The following is a 22,367-nucleotide window of genomic DNA, read 5'->3' as shown; positions in this document are numbered from 1 at the left end:
AATTTCCTCATTTTCTCTATCACAATACCTTATTTCACCAATGAAAGTTTTTCAGTTCAACAATGAGTTTACATAATCCAAGCATTTTTCTTTTCAAAATAATTTAGAGATGCATTAGAGAATTCCATTAATTGTTCATTTGATGTTCAATATAGTAACATGTCATAAAAGATTCCCATTATTAAAAAACATAATATAGATTACATTATATATTATATTATATATATCACATAGAATACAATCACATAAACAGATTGATAGATATATATTATATGCTATATATCTAGATATACATATATGATATATATATCATATATATAATACATATGATTATACTAGGATTCTCTAGAGAAATTAAACCAAGAAATAGATATCCATAGATATACTTTTATATATCTACAAACCTATAAATCATATTTTTTGAGTACCTATCTGTGCCAGTCATTGTTGTTGGCAATGGGAATACTGCAGAGAATAAAACAAAGCCCCCTCTTCAAAGAGCTCACAGTGAACAAATAAACAGATAGATACTTTTTTTTTTTTTTTTGGCAGGGAAAAGTACTCTGGAGAAAAATTAAAGATAACAAATCGGAAAGGATATTCTGTGGTAGGGGAAAAGCCTACAATTTTTAATGGGGTGATTTGAGAAGATAATATTTGAGCAAAGAGCAAAAGAGTTTAGGAGTGAAGGAGGGGAAGAGCATTTCAGGAGAAGAAACAGCTATTCTAGCAACTCTAGGCATATTTTTATTTAGTATGAACTAGGGACAGGAGGAAGGTACAAGCAGAAGACAGTGGGCAGGTGGGAGAATAATGGGAGTTGATGAGTGTGTATGTGGGGTATAAATCACAGAGTTTGGGTATCACTGCAAAGGTTTTGGCTTTTACTATGAGTGAGATGAACAGTCTTTGTAGGTTTTTGAGCAGAGATGTGACATGATTTGTTTCACATCTTAAAATATTACTTTAGCTGAGCCTAGGCTTGGGGAGTGGAGTTTTGGAGAGCAGAAAAGAGAGGCCATTTGGGAAACCAATGCAATAATTCAGACTAGATATATGGTCTTGTAATAGGTCAGCAAAATTGGAGGTGGTGAAAAGAGGTTCATTCTAGATCAATTTTGAAGACAACAAGATTTTCTTATGGATTGGACATAAGATATGACAAGAAAAAAACAGAAGTCAGGAGAATTCCAAGGTTTTTGGTTTGTGGTACTTGAATAATGATGTTGCCTTTTACTTCAATGAAGACTATAGAATAAGCTGGTTTCAAAGGTAAGACCAGGAGTTGGATTTTATACGTGTTAAATCTGAGTGCTTAATAAACATCTGCGAATACATTTGACTGCCAGGCTGAGGTCTCCCTGGCCTTCCTCTGCTCTAGGACAATTAGACTCTGACCTGTTACAGATACTTTAGAGCTCAGAGGCATCTGCAGTGGCTGGAGACACATATAATCAGTAGAATATGTGGAGGAAAAGAAATCTCAATCTCTGAATGATATTGAGGATATTGCCAAAGGAAAGGGGAACAGGAGTGCTAGAGTCAGCGTGGTAGAAAGTGAGTGAGAAGAACCAAGGAACCTGTCCTGAATTCCTGGCTGCATGGCTTCCTTCCCGTAGCATCATGCTTATCTTTCAGAAAGCTGACCGATTAGAATCACAGAAAATGAAAGCTTTCTTATTTGTCTCAAACTAAAATTGAAAAAAGGGATTAATCTTAAATTTGAAAGATGAACCAATGAATGAAAATTTCATTTGAAAACAGTGGGACTTTTCTGAGGAACCAAAGCAAGTGTTTCTCTAAGAAACTGCCTTATTATATATAATATTACAAAAATTAGACAAAGTTCACATGAAAAACCTCCACAATTCATACTCTTTTATAAAAAAAATTTAAACTTTTATTTATTTGTGGGGAATAAGTTTAAGAATTCTCTGAGCTTTCCTCAATGGGTTAACAAGGCTTAAGGCGGAAAGCTGCCACAGGGCGAAAATGCCCAGGATAGAACAAAGCATTGAGCAGAAAGCCTCTTCCACAGGATTAAAGCGTCTGAGAACAGGTAGAGGCAGAAAGTCTCTGTCTGCTGCAGGGTGAAAGAGCCCAGAGCTAATTATCGAGAAAAATGCCTTGTTAACCCTGAGGTAACATGCTCTATCTGTTTTAGCCCCTAGAAAAGTTAAGATAAAGGCGCCTGGTGCCTGCAGTAAATGGCAGTCTGCTTGATGCGCTAAAATTTTGATTTGTCTTGACCCTAAGCCCTAACACCGCATATCTTCAAAAACCCCTTTTCTCTCACACACGAGTTAAGGGTTACTGTTTTATTGTTTCTTTCTGCATGTCCATCATGTATGTAATGCCTTCTGATCCTAATACATACGGAGAAAGGACACTTATTCAGGGCTCTTGTCTCCTCCCAGACATTAGCCTCTCTCATATTTAATTCTGCATCCCCTCTCTTACTGGACAAGAGAGCACTCCAGACTCAAAGCTTACAACATTTATTTTTGAGAGGGTGCAAGTCAGGGAGGGGCAGAGAGAGGGGCACGAGGATCCAAAGTGGGCTCTGCAATGGCAGCAGCAAGCCTGATGTGTGGCTTGGACTCACGAACTATGAGATCATGACTTGAGCTGAAGTTGGACACTCAACCTACTAAGGTACTCAGGAACCTCACAAAATTAATATTATTAAGTAGTTTTGAGAAAACATTTCTTCCATGGAAACAGGACAATCTGATATCAGAAATTTTTGCTTTCAGATGAATGAAAATTCATAAGGAAGCATAATCAGGTAAGAATAGCTCTGGGATTTTGAAAAATATTAAGTATAATGAAGATGAAAAAAGATAGGAGAAGATAAGTATAGGAAATTCAGCATACCTATAATAGAAAAGAGGGCAAAACAGGAGAGAAATCATCAAAGAATGATCAAGTCAACTTAATTAGCTGAAGAAAAGCAGATACCTTAAGATTAAAAACACACACACACAACTAGGCAACATCGATAAAGACATTGACAGTTAAACATATCTGTATAATTTTTTCTTTTCTTTTGATGATATAGTAACTTTAAAGATATCCGAAACAGTCTCATCAAAATAGTTCCTCCTTTTAAAGATTAGTTTTGAGGTAGAAACACAAGATGTGCTCATTATAGGCCCACCTCAGAGATATTGCAGGTTTGGTTCCAGAGCACTCCAATGAAGCAAATCAAATGAAGTTTTCCTGGTGCATATAAAAGTTACGTTGACAGTATAATGTAGTCCATTAAGTGCACAATAGTGTAGATGTACATAAAAAAAGTAAGACCTTAATTTAAAAAAACACTTTATCACTAAAAAATGCTAATCATCATCTGAGTTTTCAGTGAGTTGTAATCACTGATCACAGATCACCATAACAAATATGACAATAATGAAAAAGTTTGAAACATTGCAAGGATTAGCATATGTGACACAGACACACAAAATAAGCAAATGTTGAAAAAAATGGTGCTGATAGACTTGCTTGACACAGAGTTGCCACAAACCTTCAATTTGTAAAAAAATGCAATATCTGTGAAGTGCAGTAAAGTTATAGCACAATAAAATGAGGTATAGCATGCCTGCATACCTTCTTAACTTATTTTATATAATCACTATTATATTTTTTACACCATGTCCTGTAACTCATCTTGATATCCTAACTTTCACTATTGACAAAATTGAATGTAAAGCATTGATAGGGGAAAAAGAGAATCAGACATAGGGTAAAATGAGAGGCAGTAACTTGTAGTCAACCCACAATAAAAGCTTAATCTAGAGAGAAGAAAAGAGAGAAGAACCAAGAAAAGAGAGAGCTCAAAGGAAAAAAAAAAGAAGAAAACATATTATTCTGGTAGATAGAAATACAAAGTTTAGTTAAGTGACAGTGTTGATAATGTTTCCTGAAATAGTTCAGTGGTGACATATGGTCCAAGAAGGATGATTTAAAAACAATTGAACTGGACTGACACACAAAAAAATGCTAAGGATGTTGTGGAATCTCTGATATAAACTGCCCAGGATTAGGCCTTGTTACTAGTGTTTAAGAAACACATGCCTAATAAATGTTAGTTGGTTTCTAGGAAGGATTTTCTGCAGCCACTAATATTAACATTTCATAGATATATAAAATGTCAGAGTTGGAAGTTATAATCTTATTTAATTCACATTTTTCCAACAAACATGAATTGGGTACCTAGTGTATGTTAAGCAGCGTACTCATCGTTGATTATTCAAGGTAGTGTTTATTCTTTCCACAACTGCAAGAAAGTCACTAATCAATAGAATATATTATAATAAAGGTGTGTAAAAGGTGTAGAAAGCTAACTCTAACTCTGCTTGAGACACTCAGGGAGGGCTTCATGTGGGGGATGACATTTGAGTTGCTCTTGGCATTCGGAAAACTACTTTTCATCAGTTGATCAAGATTATTTTGAAAGATACTGAAAGAAACTAAGCAAGGGTATGAAAATACAAAAGATCGAGATATATGGAGGGAAGTTCATAGCATTGTTAATTTGTAAATTAATCCAAACTGCATTTGATGCATGAATATCCTCTACAAAACTCCCAACAAATGGTCCTCTGATATCTAAAAAGAATTTAGGCATATCTAGCAACTGTAAATTTTAAGCACCAAAATGTGTAGATTTGAGAAGAAATATTCTTATGACACACAAAACAAAATAATTGTAATGAGTAATAATTTTTTAACCATGTCTTACAGTAAAGAATAATAACAACAACAAACAAGGAAAACATCAAAGAATTTGAGTAAAGCAAGAAATATCTATGATCATCTAGTCCAATCACCAACCTGAGGCTTGACTTGCTGTCCTTCCTGAAAACCTTCTTTGATACTGTCCGTCAAGTGTACCTACTCTCTGTGATTGTCCTATCTGGTTTTACTTGTACCAAAAAACATACTTGCACACTCCGTTCAAAGACTAGCACTGTTGGTCTTCTGTGTTTTTATGTAGTTTAAAGACACAGACATTTTCCGATTCCCAGAAGTTACTGAAGAGTCCAAAGGTGTAACATTTTCCAAAGGTGAATCTTCTACTTTACCCATATAATTTGCTGCAACAGCACTTTATCGGCCAATAACAACACCTGATTGATTTTTATGAAAATCAAATCTTTTACAACACAGGTGTTCACAAAGTAAATGCACAGTTATTTTTCTATCGTTTTAAAGCGATTCAAATGGAATTTTGAAAAAAATATTTGCTGTTGAAGTTTATGTGTGAAAAGAATCTATTGCATATACATATTATACAACAACAAAATAAACTAATTAATACATTTATTAAGTTTCATAATAAGGAAATATATGAAAAAAAGTATTTCTTAAAAGCTTAGGTGCCTAACTCCAAGTTATGACTACCAGATTTAGAACATATTAAATTTTATTAAGTACCTGCAAAACAACTCTACTAACTTTATTTTATTATATTTTTTGTTTTATTATTTTTTTTAAGTAGGCTCCACGCCCAACACTGAGCACAAGGTGGGGCTTGAACTCACAATCCTGAGATGGCTACCAGAGCTGAGATCAAGAGTCAGATGTTCAACTGACTGAATCACTCAGGTGCCCCTGAATGTAATAACTTTAAGATATGTTTTACAAAGTTTTGAGGATATATTCAAATACTTCTAATACACAGAATATGAAAAAATGGTCATGGTCTTGTGGTTTGTAAGCAAATGGGTACATGATACTTTTGACACTAAAGGGTTTCAGTAGGGATGTTGACAGAATTACCAGATGGTTGAGGCAGGGGAAAAAAATTACCAGATGGTTGTCATCCTATATACAAGGAGGAAATTTTGAGGAATTGTACTTTATTAATATAACATTAAATAAAAATTATTATGCAACAACATAAACACATAATTAATTTGAACATATAAATAATAAGTTCAGAGAAGTAACTTTTATATTAAATTAAACAGAAAGAATCCATTTTGGTATCTATCACTATAAAAGTGCATCTTTTTTAAATGATTGAGAGTTGAGTTTGAAAAAAAAATATTACATTGGGGTACCTGGGTGGCTCAGTCGGTTAAGCATCTGACTTTGGCTCAGGTCATGATCTCGAGGTTTGTGAGTTTGAGCCCCACATCAGGCTCTGTGCTCACAGTTCAGAGCCTGGACCCTGCTTCAGATTCTGTTGTCTCCCTCTCTCTCTGACCTTCCCCAACTTGTGCTATGTCTTGCTCTCTTCAAAAATAAATAAACGTTAAAAAAAATTATATATAAGGTTACTCATGGGAGAAAATCTATGAATGAATAAGTGAATGGGAAAAATGAATAAATAAATTAGTCAATGGATGTGTTAAAACACAACTATCAGAATCTATTTGAGGGGCACTTCTAAAATAGCAATGTAAGGAGCTCTGCAGGCTCCCTCTCTGGAAAAACAACTATAAATAGTGAAAATTACTTCAAGAAAACAGCCATTTGAAGTCCCTGGAAGTGGTCCAAAGGGCATATCGAAAATGGAGAAATGTTTATTTGAGGAAATCTACTAAATCTCCATAAGAACAGTGAGAGTCTGTGGCATTTGAGTCACAACTTATTCCCTTCCTTGTTCCCTTCTAGCTAAGCAAGATTGACATTCTATTCTGGGTGGATGTAGCCAAGAAAATTGTCTCCCCCATCTTGATGCACCCCCAGTTCCCAGTCAAGGGCCATAGTATCTACCGGAGAAGTTGCACACTGCAGGGGAAATATGTTTGACTGAAATAGTACAGCCAACTCACTAAACAAATAAAGACGCAAACAAGCAAACAAACAAAAAAAGTCCCAGGAGTGGGGACAGGGATCACACACAGATTTGCTACAATGTTTTATCTGAAATGACCAGTAATCAACTATAAATTTATGAGACATGCAAAAAATACAGTAAATGTGTGACTCACCAAAGGGGGGCGGGGAACAGGCAACAACCCTTCTTTGAGAAGTCCCAGATGTTGGGAATATCAGACAAAGACATTAAAGGAGCTATGATCAGTATGTTCAAAGAACTAAAGGAACCATGCTCAAAGAATAAAGGGAGTTATAATAATGACTCATCCAATACAGAATATATGTTAAGATATACAAATTATTAAAAACTAAGATGATTCTTGAGGTGCCTGGGTGGCTGAGTTGGTTGTGTCCAAGTCTTGATTTCAGTTCAGGCTATGATCACGTGGTTTGTGAGACTGAGCCCCACATGCACTCTTTCTCTCTGCCCCTCCCTCTCCCTCTCCCTCTCTCTCTCTCTGTCTGAAGATAAATTAATAAAGTTAAACATTTTTTTTAAATTTAAAAAATTTAAAAAGATGATTCTGGAATTTAAAAGTACAATAACTAAGATAAAAAAATTCATGACAGGGGCTCAACATTAGATTTAAGCTGGCAGGAAAAAGGATCAAAAATTCAAAGCAATAAGGGCTGAAAAACTTCCCAAATTTGATGGAAAACATTAAACTACATCTAAAAACTCAATGAACACAACTAGGAAGAACACAAAAAGGTCCATAACCTGACACATAAACATGATAATAAATGTCAAAAGCTAGGAAAAATAAATTCTTGAAAATAGCAAGAGAAAATAGACTGGTCATATACAAAAGACTCTTAATAAAATTAACAACTGACTTCAAATAAAAACAATGGAGGTCTGAGGCAGTGGGATGACATATTTGAAGTGCTGAAAGAAGTAAAAGAGGCTGTCAACCAAGAACCTTACATCTAGCAAAACTAACTTTAAAGAAATAAAAGTGAAGTAAAGGCATTCCTAAATAAACAAAAGCTGATAGAATTCATTGCTAGAAGACTCATTTTAAAGAAATACTAAAGGAAATTCTTAAGGCTGGAAGTGACACTAGACAATAATATGAACTCATGCGAAAAAACAAAAAAACTCTGGCAAAGTTAATTATATAGGTTATTATAAAAGTATTATCTCATTTTTCTTCTTTACCTTAAAGATTTTTAAAAAAGCATAAAGCAATATTAATATACTAGTATTGTTAAACCTGTAACATATGGAAGTCAAATATACTTGGCAATATCAGCACAAAGGAAGTGGGTGAAAGCAATGTTGCACTGGAGTAAGGAAAGGACACCAGATGGTAACTTGAATCCACAGGAAGAAATGAAGAAAATAAAAAAAAGTAAATAAGAATATTATATAACAAATCCTATAAATATACACTTGCTCTTATTTCTTCTCTCAGCTTTATTAAAATACATAAAATCATATAAAGTATTAATTATAAAAATGTTAAAAATTACATTTTTAACATATACAGAGATAAAATTTATTAAAATAATGGCACAAAAAGGGGCAAGAGGGAATATCTATATATAATTAATATTTATATATTTTATTGTAATTAAGGTAATGTGAAAGTAGATTCCTGTAAGTTAAGATGCATATTGGAAACCCTAGAGACACAAAGAAAATAACTCAGAAAATGTAATGAAAAAAATCACTGAAATATTAAAACATGACTAGAAAATACTAATTTAATGCATAAGAAGGCAGTGAAGAAAGAATGGAGGAACAAAAAATGAGATATATAAAAAAGGAAAATAAAAGACAAATACAACCATATTGATAATATTAAACATGAATGAATTATAAATCCAATCACAACAGCAGAGATTAAGTTGTCTTTAAAATAAACAAACAAACAAGACCTAAGTATGTGCTGTTAATATGAGACACACGTTAGATACAAAGACAAAAGTAGATATAATTAAAAGGATGTAAAAAGGATATACCATGTAAAAAGCTACCATAAGAGAGCTAGAGTGACTTTAGTAATATAGACAAAATACACTTTGTTTGTTTGTAATATACTCCCCAATAGCAGCCACAATAATAGGGAATCTATCTGCTAATGAAATCTGGCAGACATCAGGGGTATATTGAAAGTTGGGTGGCAGAGGATAGAAAATCTGGTTGTTACTTAGTCTTTACGTGTATCTGTTTACATGCTACTAAAAGCTCATGTCCCTCAAGAAAATATCTCATACACAGAGGAAGAAGAACAGTCCTTTCATTCTGGGCTTCAGTTTATGTGTTAATTTTGGACCTATGGCTGAGTGGCAAATCTGCTGAGGATGCTAGTTCTTTCTGCATATTTAAAAAATAGTCTTTTCAACTGGCAATAAAAAAAATCTCTTACTTGTACGTACCCTAGGGATAGCTAGTCTAGACAGACAGATATTAGATTCTAAGTTATGTTAAATTCAACAGAGCTCCTGTTCTTATTCATATAGATTAATAAATACATTATTCTAACACAAAGGACAAAAAGAATCCCTAGAGAATGAAAAAACTGAACTTCTAATACTTTGAATATACTAGCCTTTTACGAAAAAAAAAACTTTCTTGAGAAATTGCTAACTTAGAAGCATTTTTATGTAAGAATCTAAATCCACACAATCAAAATGAATCTTTGAAGATATCAAACCAGTCCACACAATCAAAATGAATCTTTGAAGATATCAAACCAGTCTAATAATTTTTACTTAAAAATAGTTTCATGAAAAGCATGATGAGATACTATATCACTTGACATGCAACAAGAATGGCTAAAAAAATACAGACAATAACAAGTATTGATGAGTGTGAAAAAATTGGAACTTAAAAACTGCTGTGTAGCTCTTAGGGAAAACTGTCAATTCCACAAAATGTTAATCATAGAGCTATTAAATGACTCAGTAACTCAACTCCTAGATATATAAACAAGAGATCTGACAACTTATGTTCACAAAAACTAGGGAGTTCATCCATGGTTTAGTCTTTAGCTTTGTGAAAGCTGTTTCTACCACAGCCCTTTTTGTTATAGGAGCCCTTTTTGTAAATAGGAGGCTATTTTTTCTATACTCCAGTGGAACTATCTTTGTCTTACTATGCATCTGTATTTAACGTTGATTTGTGAAATGGTAATTTCATGAAACAGGTTTTATAAGTGCATTAAATAATGATTTTTGGGTGGAGCAAAACCAAGATTACAAACTTCTTAATGATTACTGAATATTAAGAAACATTCCCAGAATAGTAATGCTAAGTACAAGAGATTAAGATTCCATGCCCTTGAAAAAGAGTGAAGTAAATTCCTAAATTTGAAATAAAAAATTTGAAATAAAAAAATTTACAACTTTCTGAATTATCTAACACAATAGTTTTTAAAACTTGATGTGTTACTCCCCTGTAGGATAAGCACAACAAAATAAGAAATACCTTGAGACACCTAATCAACTAAATTGCTTAATGAAAGTTCTCCCCTTGGTGCACCCTAACATTTCCTTATTGATATGTTTGCCTATATTTTAAAGGTTTTTAATTTAGGCTTATATTATCTTTCTGAGAAGAAACTCTAAGAGAACATTCTTGCAGAAAAAGCCATATCTAAAAAGTAAATTAAAAAAAATATAAAAGAAAAAAAAAAGAAAGCGAGAACAGGAGAACAGGAAAGTGAGTCTAGGTAAACTCTAACAGCCCCCTTTTCCAAAGAGCGAAGGTTGAAAGTTATGATCAGATGTTTCACCATACCATGGACTAAATATGGAAAACTCTTAGAAGATTTCTTATAATAAAAATAAACACTGAATACGATCATGCAAATCCGTTTTTAATGCAGTTGATTTTACTGACTTGCTTGTTTTTATCTAACCCTAGTAAGAGAAGAAAACCAAAATCATCATTTTGGTATTTAAGAGCAGTCTGTGAGGGCAAAGTTCTTTGTATCATTAAGAATCAATTATCCCACAGACAACACTTTATGATAAAACCAGTTCCAGACACGGCTGAGACTGCCCCATTCTACCGAACTCCTACCTTTTATGAACTTCTTCTACAAAAACATATTTCCTCCATTAACATATCTTTTAGTGTGATTTCTTAAAACAACCACTAACGAAAAGCTGTGAGGAGCCTGTTTAAAAAATCACGATTCTTTAAACATAGTACCTCAATTATTATCTTGATATAAAAAAGTATTTTTTCACACATGATGCTTACAAGGTAGGTATGTGCAGCTTTCACATTTGGAAAGAATGAGTAAATAGTAGGGTTTGGTTTTTCAGGGTATTGCTGACATTTACTATAAAACACTCTTAATTTATAACACCTGACACGTTTTGTGAAAATAAAGATTAACTAGAAGTGTAGCAAGTTCATTTTTTAGTTGCTATATTTGTAAACCAATCCCATTCACCCACTAAAAAAGAAATACTGATGAAAATTTATGGTAAATCTCAAAGGAATTAAACTTGAAGGATTCAAGGAAGCTGATTTACCAACAGCAAAGTGTTAATGTTATCAAAGGAATTACCTAAATTCAATGCTCTGGTACCAAATAGATAGTAAAAAACAAAGTCAAAAGCAATTTAAACAGACTGTGGAGAATTTTGTACTATCCCTATTTACTTAGGTATGGAAGAGGGCTTTCAGTGAAATAAATAACCATAATCTTACCTATGAGTATCTACACACTTATATAAAATACTCTCCTATTATAAGCTATTACATGTGTCAATTGCAAAGTGATTCTTTATGACAGCCATTTTCCTTATAAGCAAGTACACAGTCTTTCAAGTTATCATTAGAGATGATTTAAGCTAAGTGTGAAGTTTTAAAATAAAATAGCACCAGCCTGCAAAAAATAGTCATTAATATGTTTGCCAGACTTAATAAGAGGAATATTTATATGTTAGCTATCCTTAGGTCTTTATATCATACATATTAGTATTTTAGTAGTATTTATTCACCAATATAACAGACTAAGTAGAATTCATTGTTATTACATTGATCAAGATGTAGATTGTTTTTAGAAAAGTTTTATTTACTCTTATCCCTCTTCCTTTGCCACTCATACCAACATGTACACACATGCACACCTGTAAATTATAATTTCTTTACCAAAAATGAAAGAGCTCAGAGGAACAGGGAAAGAACCAACAATCAAGCACTTTAATATTCAGTTATTCTCTTTAATACAGCTAAAACAAAATCTGATTTTGGTTTCCCTAAACTAGAAAGGCAATTTTTTGAATAACCTCAATAGGCTAAAAAGGTTTTTAAATGAAATTATGACAAAGTACTTAAAAATAAATGGTAGATATATGCATTCTAATTAAAATAAAGAAAATAACTGAAAATGATTGTATTTTATAGGTCTTTCCACTCCATTCTTAGCCTGAAAACCACAAAGTCCACCTGAAATCTCATTACAGAGTCAGGAAATCACAATAAGCACAAATAACCTACCATTACGGGAAATGTTGCCAAAAGGACAATGGGTCCGGCCAACCCTATAGGTGTGGCTGAAGTCTTACCACTAGGTCTATTAACAGCATTATTATTTACTTAATTTTTATTCTTTAAAGGAATTTAAAATTATCTACATTTCAAATGCAGACTCCCTCAAAGTAATATTCATGAAACCAAAGTTGTGATATTCTAGTTATATATATTTTTTCTAACATAGTACATTAATGCATTAAAATAAGAGCCCCTAAGATGATCTCACATGCCATCATTAGTACAGGAAAACACAGTTAGTGCAAACAAACTACCCTATATAATTTTCAACCTGATTTCTTTCTCATAATAAAAGAAAAAGTGATGAACATATATTAGCATCAAGATTAAAAACACAGATTAATGTTCACTTAATGTCTTGCTTACTACTTATGAACTGCAGTACATCATTTAAACTTTAAAACAGTTGAACAAAGGCAGCTGAGTTGATATATTGAACCCAAAACACGTACTGCCTCAGTCTTATACTGAGAAATTACTGAGCTTTGGGGAAATTGTAATTTATACCACATGAAACTATATAATTTGTATACAAAAGACAGGTTGACTAATGGTTCCACTTGGATCCTATCTTCTTAAACCCGGTCTCTGTGGTTTCTATATCTGATAAGAACGAAAAATGACCTTTCACCACTCTCGGGAGTGATTTCTATGCATCAGAGAGAAAAAAAAGGCGTAGGGCAAAATGTGGTTCAATATGGCAGCTCTGCTACTTGTGTTCTACAGAAAAATCATTTTATTTTGACTTTTTATTTGATTTGATTCAGTCTTGCCACTAAATCAGTACATTCAATTCCTTCTGCAATAAAATTTTAAATCACCTGCCTATGCATCTACTGAGTGCTGAGAAAGGGACAATCCATTGGGATTTATTGTTCCATTGCAGTTTATTGTTTATTGCAGATGGAATCATCATCAAAACTCAGAAAGGTAAGAGGACAAATTGTTCATAATGATTTAAACTATACTATAAATATCAATGTTTCCATGAACTCAAACTACCCGGACTTCACCTGTTATTAATAATAAAACTCTGTAATGCCCCTAGATGTCCATTTTATTTATTTATTTTTCCACGAGAACTGGGAATGAGTTTTTCCTAGTATATCATTTCTTTGTGAAAGTATAGTGACTGACAACACTAGGTGAAACATTCACTCAATAAAGTTCACAACATTATAATAACAAATTATAGAAAAGAAAGCATGGATTCTAACCACTTTGTCCTCCTTTGGGAAAGCATCCAAGGAAGCAGAGTAAAAAGAGAGGAAAAGAAGAAGAGAAAAACAAAAATAAGGCATATATTAATAGATTTTAAGAAAACAATTATGTATTATTTTTAAAGTGTTCAGACATAGGTATTTATAAGCATTGTAAATGTTTACTCTTCCCCAAAATACTCATTGTTCAAGCTTTCATTGAAAATGCATCTATACTAATTCTACTATAGTAGATACCAAAATTGGGCACTATGATTTCCAAAAGTTTTAGTACTTGATGATTACATCTATATTTAAAACATTTTTCAGAAAGAAATCTTAATTCACTATTATATTTAGTCTTCCTATTACTGAAAAGACATTTTATTAAAATGCATAAAATTATATAAATAATTTTATCAAATTACTGTCAAAATATTTATAGTTACAATTTGGAAAAATCTAAGAATGGGAAATATTTGTAAAGAATAAAAATGAGAAAAAAGATATTAACTATTGTAGTCATAAATTATTCCACAAGCAATATTTATATGTAATATACGTTTCAACACTTATAATGTCATGGGAAAAAACAACACAATATATTCATACAATATTTTTGTCTCATGCCTTAAAGTGATGCCTTCTATTATTTTGTTCTTTTGAATATTTTGTCCAAATTGGATGGGCTTATAGAGACAGATAGACTACATTAGGCTTGGGTGACTCCAAAGCAGAGGTACATCTTAGCTCAATTTCCTTTAACATGAGATTAACCCAGGTAATTTTAATATTTCATTAGTTAACTGTATTATTATTGGTTTTCCTCAAACCTATCATGGGAAGTTACAAACATTCAACAGCTATGGGTGCTCAGTCCGCATTTCCACCCTGCTAATTTGCACACTACTATTTACTGACAGCACCTTTTCAGATTGGACAGTACCCCTACACCAAATGTTTTTTTAAATATTTTGTATGTCATTCCCAGGTCTCATCTGTGAGAATTCATTCCAAAACAGTGTATTTAGGAACACTAAAGATGAGAAAGTTAACACATAGTTCTTGTACACCTTTTTATGTGCCAGATACTATTTTAACCCAAGGTTGTTTTAAAAAGGTCTTAATATAACATATGATAATTAACTAAAGAACTTTCAGGAGGAAAACTCATGTGGTCGTCAGAATGGCACCTAAAGAAATCTTAAATATATATCATAAAGACCTAGATTTTAATTTAATTATCATAATAATCATATACAGTAATTATTACTATCCAGTTTCATAGATAAAGAAGATGTTGTTCAGGGAAGTTAATTATTTTCCCAAGGCCACAAAGATAATAGTGGGCTCACCTTAAAACATGTCTCTTTTACTGAATATCTTAATTTCACTGGAAGGGATATTTAGAATACCCTACCTGCAACTGAAATACACTACCAATGAATATAATGTTGATAGGGAGATTGATTTTAATTTTAGCCATGGGTTTCTCAATTAGGAAAATATCCAGAGTGCATAAAGCTTCCATATTATTTTTAAATATAACTTTGTACTATGTTACACTGCATATATGATTAGATAATAAATGAAATTACTTAGAGAAACATTGGGAATTCTTTAGGTATATGATAATCTCAACTGTTCTATATTACACTGCAGACCTACATCAAAGAAAACTCACCCAGACATCCCTATAAATAATTTTACCATACTAAGATAGGGTATATAATAAAGTATATTAAAATGTATTCTAAAGTATTAGAATTTATCTAGTACTTCATAAAGAATATTTAGTTCTCTTAAATGAGCATCTCAGTGCCTCAAAAAGTATATATATTTAAAGCACAGGCATAACGTAAGTAGCTCTCATTTAAGCCAAATAAGGAAACAGCATCAGGTGAGACTACATCTCATAGAGAAGATAATAAGTACAAAAATCCCCCTAAATTTAAAAAAGGGTATTTTGACATACTCTTTAAATATCAAAATAGTTTCCATGAGAGAAACCTAGCACTATATACTTTACCACAACAGTAAATAGGAAATTACTCTCATAGAAGCTAATCATTGCTTTACATATGTTGTCTTCGGTTACATTTAATGCTACCCAGTTCACCTTACATTCTACCTTCATTCAGTCTGAAACAAACATTGTAGAAACTAAAAGTTTTTTTTCTTCTTTTTACAAGAAGAACTGGATATAACAACTTTTAAGAGTCTTCTAGTTCATGATACTAAATCCACATTTACTACATTTTTCAGAAAGTAAATTTACTCCCACAAATAATCTGTTGGTTTGAATCTTTTGGTTTTTAATCATTTACTAAGATGCATATGGAAAGCATTTTTTTTATTATTTCATCACTACTCCACTACTATGAACCTTATGAAAAACAGAAAATGGGAAAGGGGCACATTAATGTGTGCCTGCATCTACTTTCTAACACATGTATGTTTTCTGCTTGGCAGGTGTACTGCTTTTCACCTGCATTCAGAGCACCTCTCAGGCTCAGGGAACACTTACGTTGTTGGATCGCAGAGACACGCGGCCTCCACAGCGGGCACAGAACTTGGTACGGCAGTAGGAGCAGAGATGGCCGCACCCATCAGCAAACTTTGTTTTGTGACAGATTCCACAAGTCGGAGCATCATCTTTGTGCTCTCCCTGGTAACGCCGCGCTTCTTCCCCTATCTTCCTCACTTGTTCTTTATAGCTTTCAAATTGTTGATGCAATCTCCTGGGCAAAAGAGAAAACGGTAGCAAACTAAGTAAATGACAGAAGACAAAAACAAAAATAATTTTTCCTAACAGAAGTATAGCTATTTGAATGAAACCAAAACATATAAAATAATTTTTCCCACTAATCTTACCTTTCAACTAATCAAACTTTCCAGTAAAAGGCCACTGGTAAAAAATGTATTAGCATGTAACCCACTAGTCTCAGTTTTGTTACTAGCAATGAAACATACACAAGTACAACATATAATCACTGTTTTGGTCTCCAATGTGGAATTCATGTGTCCACTCCATGCCTCTGCTTCTTTTAGACAAATAGCTTTCAAGGTATTTGGACTGGGGAACTCAACACTTTACAACTACATTCATGTGTGTATACAACTGAAGCAGAAGTTATACAAAATACTTAAGCTAACTATATATGATGTACTCTGGTATAGTCTATCTCATTCTATTTTAATAATGATTACAGTCTAAAAAAAAGTTTGTCACAGGAAATTGATTCCCTGACCCACTATGTGAGCATGATGTATACTTGGAAAAATACCGTTTTAAGTTATAGGGGCACCTGGGTGGCTCAGTTGGTTAAGTGCCCAACTCTTGGTTTTGGTTCAGGTCATGATCTCATAGTTTCGTGAGTTTGAGCTGCACATTGAGCTCTGTGGTGACAGCACAGAGCCTGCTTGGGATTCTCTCTCTCCCTCTCTCTCTGGCCCTCCCCCACTCACATGTCTCTCTCTCAAAAATAAACTTAAAAAAATTATAAATTACAATGCTATGCAATTTGTCTTACACAAAATATCTTCCTTTACCCCTATTCTTGGAGATTATTTATGTATTTAATATCAAGTGTTTGATTTCATACAGTATATAAAATATCACCTTATACATTATAAGTGAGCTCACTAATCCTTCCACGATATGTGAAAAGTGTTAAACCACACCTTGCAAATATTCAGATTTTTTCTGATACAAATATTTCTCATACAAATACCCCAATTTGTATGAGAGTTGTCACCACTCTTTATTTAATGGATGCAACCAAAGTTGTTGAGGCAAACCATTTTCCATAAGAATGTTCACATTTAATGTGATTCAAGTCTCCTCCCTTCCCCATCAGCCCTAATCCCTCAATCTTCAACTGCTACAAATAGAAACTATTTGCTGCTCTGTACAGAACACCATGACATCCAGTGAATCCCCAGTGAAAGTATGCCTTAGTTTTGTAAATGAGAACTGAGAGAGTTGTCCCAGGCCTAGCCAATAGTCATTGGCCATTACAACAATGGAGAAACTCCTAGGAAATTCATCTCTGTAACTGAGCGAGTGCGCTGGATGTATTCCCTAGGACACAAGGTACACACACATGCTGTTGTTAATACAGGCAGTTAGTTAGCTTGATTCTCTACACCTAAGATATCTGTGGGAACTGGTACTCCCTGGAAACAGAATCAAATAAGTTATGTCTAAGGACTCTAGTACTTGAAGTACTGGGATTTCATTATATTTTTCTTTTAACATCAACAGCTCTTGAGCAGAATTTTAATGATTACTTTAAAAATTATAAAACCCCTTTCCTGCTTTGCCAATTGACAGTTTTTCTATTTAATAGCACATATACTTGCACTAGGAAATAAAGTAGTTTAGAATCTGAAGCCCTCCCCAATTTAAAGGCTAGCTAATTTCAGTTCATAGAAATAGTGATATATTTAATGAAAGCAAGAATGTCTGAACGGCTTGAAAAACAATGCTATTTGGTACACTGAATTTTTTATAATTTAAGCACCATTAATCTAGGCTCAAATTTTTAAAAAACAACTGGGGCTATCTTAACTACTTCAAAAGTAACCTTACAAAATAGCATTGGAAATCTTAAGGCTTCTATTAAAGAAAGTAATTATTAAGGAGTGGGAACAAGGAAATATCTCTAATCAAAGAAACATATATAAACTCTAAGCAGAGAGGAAGTACATGGGTAGATATTTATTGTGAGAACCATCAAATCAAATGTATTTAAGTAAATATAAATGCAAAAGCTAGGCAAAGGGAAAAGATTCCCTATGAATTTACTTTGTAATACAGCACATGATTTGGTATGAGTGTTGGCAAACTTTCCAGTAAAAGGCCAGATTGTAAATATGTTAGACTTTGTGGGCCATATAGTCTCTTTGACAACTACACAGCTTTATTATAACATGAAAGTAGCATAGATAATATGTAAATAATAAGCATAATAAGTGTGGCTATATTCCAACAAAACGTTATTACCAAAACAGATGGTAAGCCAGATTGGACCCGTGGGCCAGTCTGTCATCTCCTGATTTAGTATATGCTTTGTACTGAGGTATAATGGTTTGAAAATCCACTGTTCTTTAAAAATTCAAACATTGGGGTGCTTGGGTGGCTCAGTTGGTTAAGTGTCCAACTCTTCATTTTGGCTCAGATCATGATTTCACGGTTTCATTGAGTTTGAGCCCTGCGTCAGGCTGTGTGCTGGCAGTGCAGAGCCTGCTTGGGATTCTCTCTCTCTCCCTCTGTGTCTGCCCCTTCCCCACTTGTGCTATCTCTGTCTCTCTCAAAATATATAAATAAACTTAAAAAAAATCAAACACAAAATACTTTTATCCATCCTATAGGACCCAATCAAAAGGGGTGGTTTTTTTTATAATAAATATATGCAGGGCAGTGACCAGTGAGATAAAAACTTACTCTGCTACAATCTCATAGCATTTTATTTGGTCACTCATAAGGCATTCAGCTTTTTGTCTTTTGGTTTTTTTACCATATACTATTAGTATTTCTGTACATGTCACCTTTCTTCTACCAAACAGTAAATAGCATTAGAAATGCACAGTTTAGCAAGATAGTTAAGACATATTTCTCCTTAGTAGTAGCCAATACATACTTGCTAACTGTAAAAATCATACACAAATACTTTTTTCTTAGTCCATTTTGAGGAAAAAAAAAACAATTTCATACTGAAGGCTATGTATCCTGAAAAATCTTGCTGCCACAAAATGCTGAAAATACTGGATATTTAAAGGAATAACTTTAAAAAAATGTTTATTTATTTTGAGAGAGAGATTGAGGACAAGCAGGGGAAGGACAATGTCAGCGAAAGCCCAATGCAGGTCTCGAACTCATGAACTGTGAGATCATAACCTTGGTGGAAACCAAGAGTCACTTAACCGACTGAGCCACCCAGGTGCCCCTAAAGGAATAAATTTTAATTCCTATTTGAGTTGGGGAGAAAGTATGGAGATCCTCACAGGAGAAAAATGAAACAGTAGCACTAATTCAGAGATGGAGTATAGTTATGAAGCAGACCACTGCTCCTGGGACATGTACTGAGGCTCTGTGACCAAGAACTTCAGCTTTAACTTTCACACAGTGAACAAAATTAACATTGTTGTTAGGTCACCACCAAAAATAATTGAAATAGAGTGTATGATATCCAAACCAGTGGAAAACATGGAATGAGGAAATAGTCAATCTACAGAAGACAAGAATTGAAGCAAATGAACAAACACAGACAAAGCAGGACAATTAGAAATTATGGCAAACAATGGTAGTAACAATCCAACACACATCAGGAGTCACAATATGTATAATGGACTACAGCATCATTAAAAGACAAAAATTAACATGTTAGATTTTTAAAATTTAGCTAAATTAGGTTTAGAAGAGATATACCCAAACTAGGAAGGATGTTTGAAATAAAAGAATGAAAAAATATATCCCAGTCAAAGGCTAAGGACAACAACAACAAAATTGGGATAATATTTATGGCAAAAAGCATTACTAAAGATAAAAAGGATAATCTATTATTTAAAAAGTATTCATATAATTTTTTACAAGACAATTCTAAACTTAATTGCATATAATAATATATGAAGCCAAAAAATAATAAAACTACTAAGGTAGAGAAATCCACCTTCATTGTAGGATACTTTGACAGACCTTTCTCTCTATAATTAACAGACCAGACAGATCAAAAATAAATAATTACAGGGAATATTTGAAAAACGTAATTAAGAACTTTATATACATATGCATATGTATTTATCTGTCCAGTAGAATAAACTTGTTAAGCTTATTGAGTATGATACTTGTTCACACATATTTATTGTCCTCAGTGGTAGAATACATATTTTTTTTCATGTAGATATGAAATGTTTCAAGCTCTGGGCCTCAAAAGTACTGAATATGTTTTATTTCTTAAGTTGAGTGTTAGGCACATATTATATCTTTTATTCTTTTTCTCTATTCTTTACATATGTGCTTTTGTATTATGAAGTATTTCACATTAAAAAAGGAAAAAATTCAGTTCTATCTCATCAAATATCATTAAATAACAAATGAGTGCTATAAAGAAATGAAAAACTGGAATATATATGACATTAAAATCTACAAAAGAGTTGACCAATTATGCCTCCTAATTAATTTAAAGAAGAAATGTGTATGTTTATATGCACAATAACTTTATGAAATAAATTCCCATTTTATTGATGAGAAAACTAATTTTTGTCTAGGGGTTTGCTTTTCCTTTCTATCTGAATATATCATTGTAAATTCACATACTTCAGATCTTACTCTAAGCACATATAAAAGATGACAACAAATACGGATTCAACTTGCAAATGAAAACGTTTCTGAATGCAGGAAAGTGTTAACTATCAGGAAATGTCAGTGTTTTGTCATGACTAATTGATGATACATGAACAAAAGCTGAGTATGAACAAGCCAAAGCTATGCTGATGAACTCAGGTCCTGAAACTCCCATAGACCTTTCACTCCTGCTCAATAATACTTTCATGCAGTTTCAACTCCTCTACAGTGCTTATTCCTAAGCTCTCTTTTCTCAAATTAACTTCAAGCTACTGTGTCCTCCTGAAAGACTCAAAATACTATTTTGATGATGTATGAACCCAGTGTTGGTTCCCTATGTGCGTATGCAGCTTAGAATGTGACGGGGCCAGACCACAACAGGTGGGCAGGCAGCAACATGTCCTTCTCCAGTAGGCCACGGCAAGAAGGCTAGTGAGATAAGGTTTCTCAGTTGAGTTATGAGGGTGGGGTCTCTAGGTTCTCATTTTCTCCATGAGACATTTTAGGAGGGAAGGTCTCTTCCAGTCTCTCTTCCAGTCTTTCTTTCAGTGGAAGAAAAATCTAGCCCTCTGAGTAGTTCCTAAGGATGACAGCTGCCAGGGGACAGTGCTCTCCCAGAAGCTGCACTGACATGCCTGGGGCAGCTCTTTGGTAAGTGCTTCACCCCACAGTTTATGAAGTCATTCACACAAGCATCTCCAAACTCTACCAGGACTTATATTCTCCCGGATGCTATCCCTTGGTGACCTGCACCCATCTGTACCCAACTCTCATGTGTATTTCCAATTCCTTCCTGGTTTTGGCAATAGTCCATATTTATAAAACTGGTTTGGACATTCCCACCGGGAGAGAATTAAGAGAAGAAAAACCATGCTGTTTCTCAGCCCAGAACTCTCTTACAGCTTCACCTCTGTTTCTTCATGGGCTTCTTCCCTTCCTTACAGGTAGGACTCCCTTATTCTTCACTGAAAGAAAGAGTCCAACCAAAGTCTCTAGCAACCTCTTTAACTTATTTCCCATTGTGTTCTTTCTTTACTTATCAGCAGATACTATAAAAAGGGGGGGGGGGGGAGGAGGGAAAGAAGGAAGGAAGGGAGGAAGGAAGGAAGGAAGGAAGGAAGGAAGGAAGGAAGGAAGGAAGGAAGGTTGGTTCAGCATTTATTTACTCCCAGTTCCTCAAAATCTACTTATTCTGCAACCTTCTGCAATGCTCTACAATGCTCTACTGAACTGTATCTTAAAAATCAACTTTAATGTCCTTTTCTCAATTCGTATTCCCCTTATATTATTCTGATATCTCACTCTGTCAAGATGTTGTTCTCATAATAAATTTTGCCTTTGGAATCAGGATATTGTAGTGAAACCATAAACAGCATATGTATTTTTTGTATCTGATGTTTTAATGCTTTAATACATATCAAATATGTGACAGTGTTCTATTATGAATAATAAATGGAAATACATATTTTGT

At 33.5% G+C, this 22,367-nt stretch overlaps 1 protein-coding gene across 24 annotated transcripts in view; it reads right to left on the bottom strand.

Moving 5' to 3' along the window:
* The window catches only part of RIMS1 (regulating synaptic membrane exocytosis 1), a 493,071-nt gene that overhangs the window by 276,072 nt on the left and 194,632 nt on the right, over positions 1 to 22,367 (bottom strand). For 23 of the 24 annotated variants that reach the window (XM_025925526.2, XM_086707193.1, XM_086707195.1 and 20 more), the window contains 2 exons: positions 16,076 to 16,289; positions 13,567 to 13,578 (listed from right to left, as the gene is read on the bottom strand). In XM_025925526.2, the coding sequence (XP_025781311.1) occupies positions 13,567 to 13,578; positions 16,076 to 16,289 (226 nt within the window). The remainder of the gene's footprint in view (positions 1 to 13,566; positions 13,579 to 16,075; positions 16,290 to 22,367) is intronic. The other variant, XM_086707192.1, reaches the window with a different exon arrangement.

Source organism: Puma concolor, chromosome B2, assembly GCF_028749965.1.
Source record: "Puma concolor isolate L17-30 chromosome B2, mPumCon1.1.hap2, whole genome shotgun sequence".
NCBI lineage: Eukaryota > Metazoa > Chordata > Mammalia > Carnivora > Felidae > Puma > Puma concolor.
This window is presented reverse-complemented; position numbering and strand designations above follow the sequence as displayed.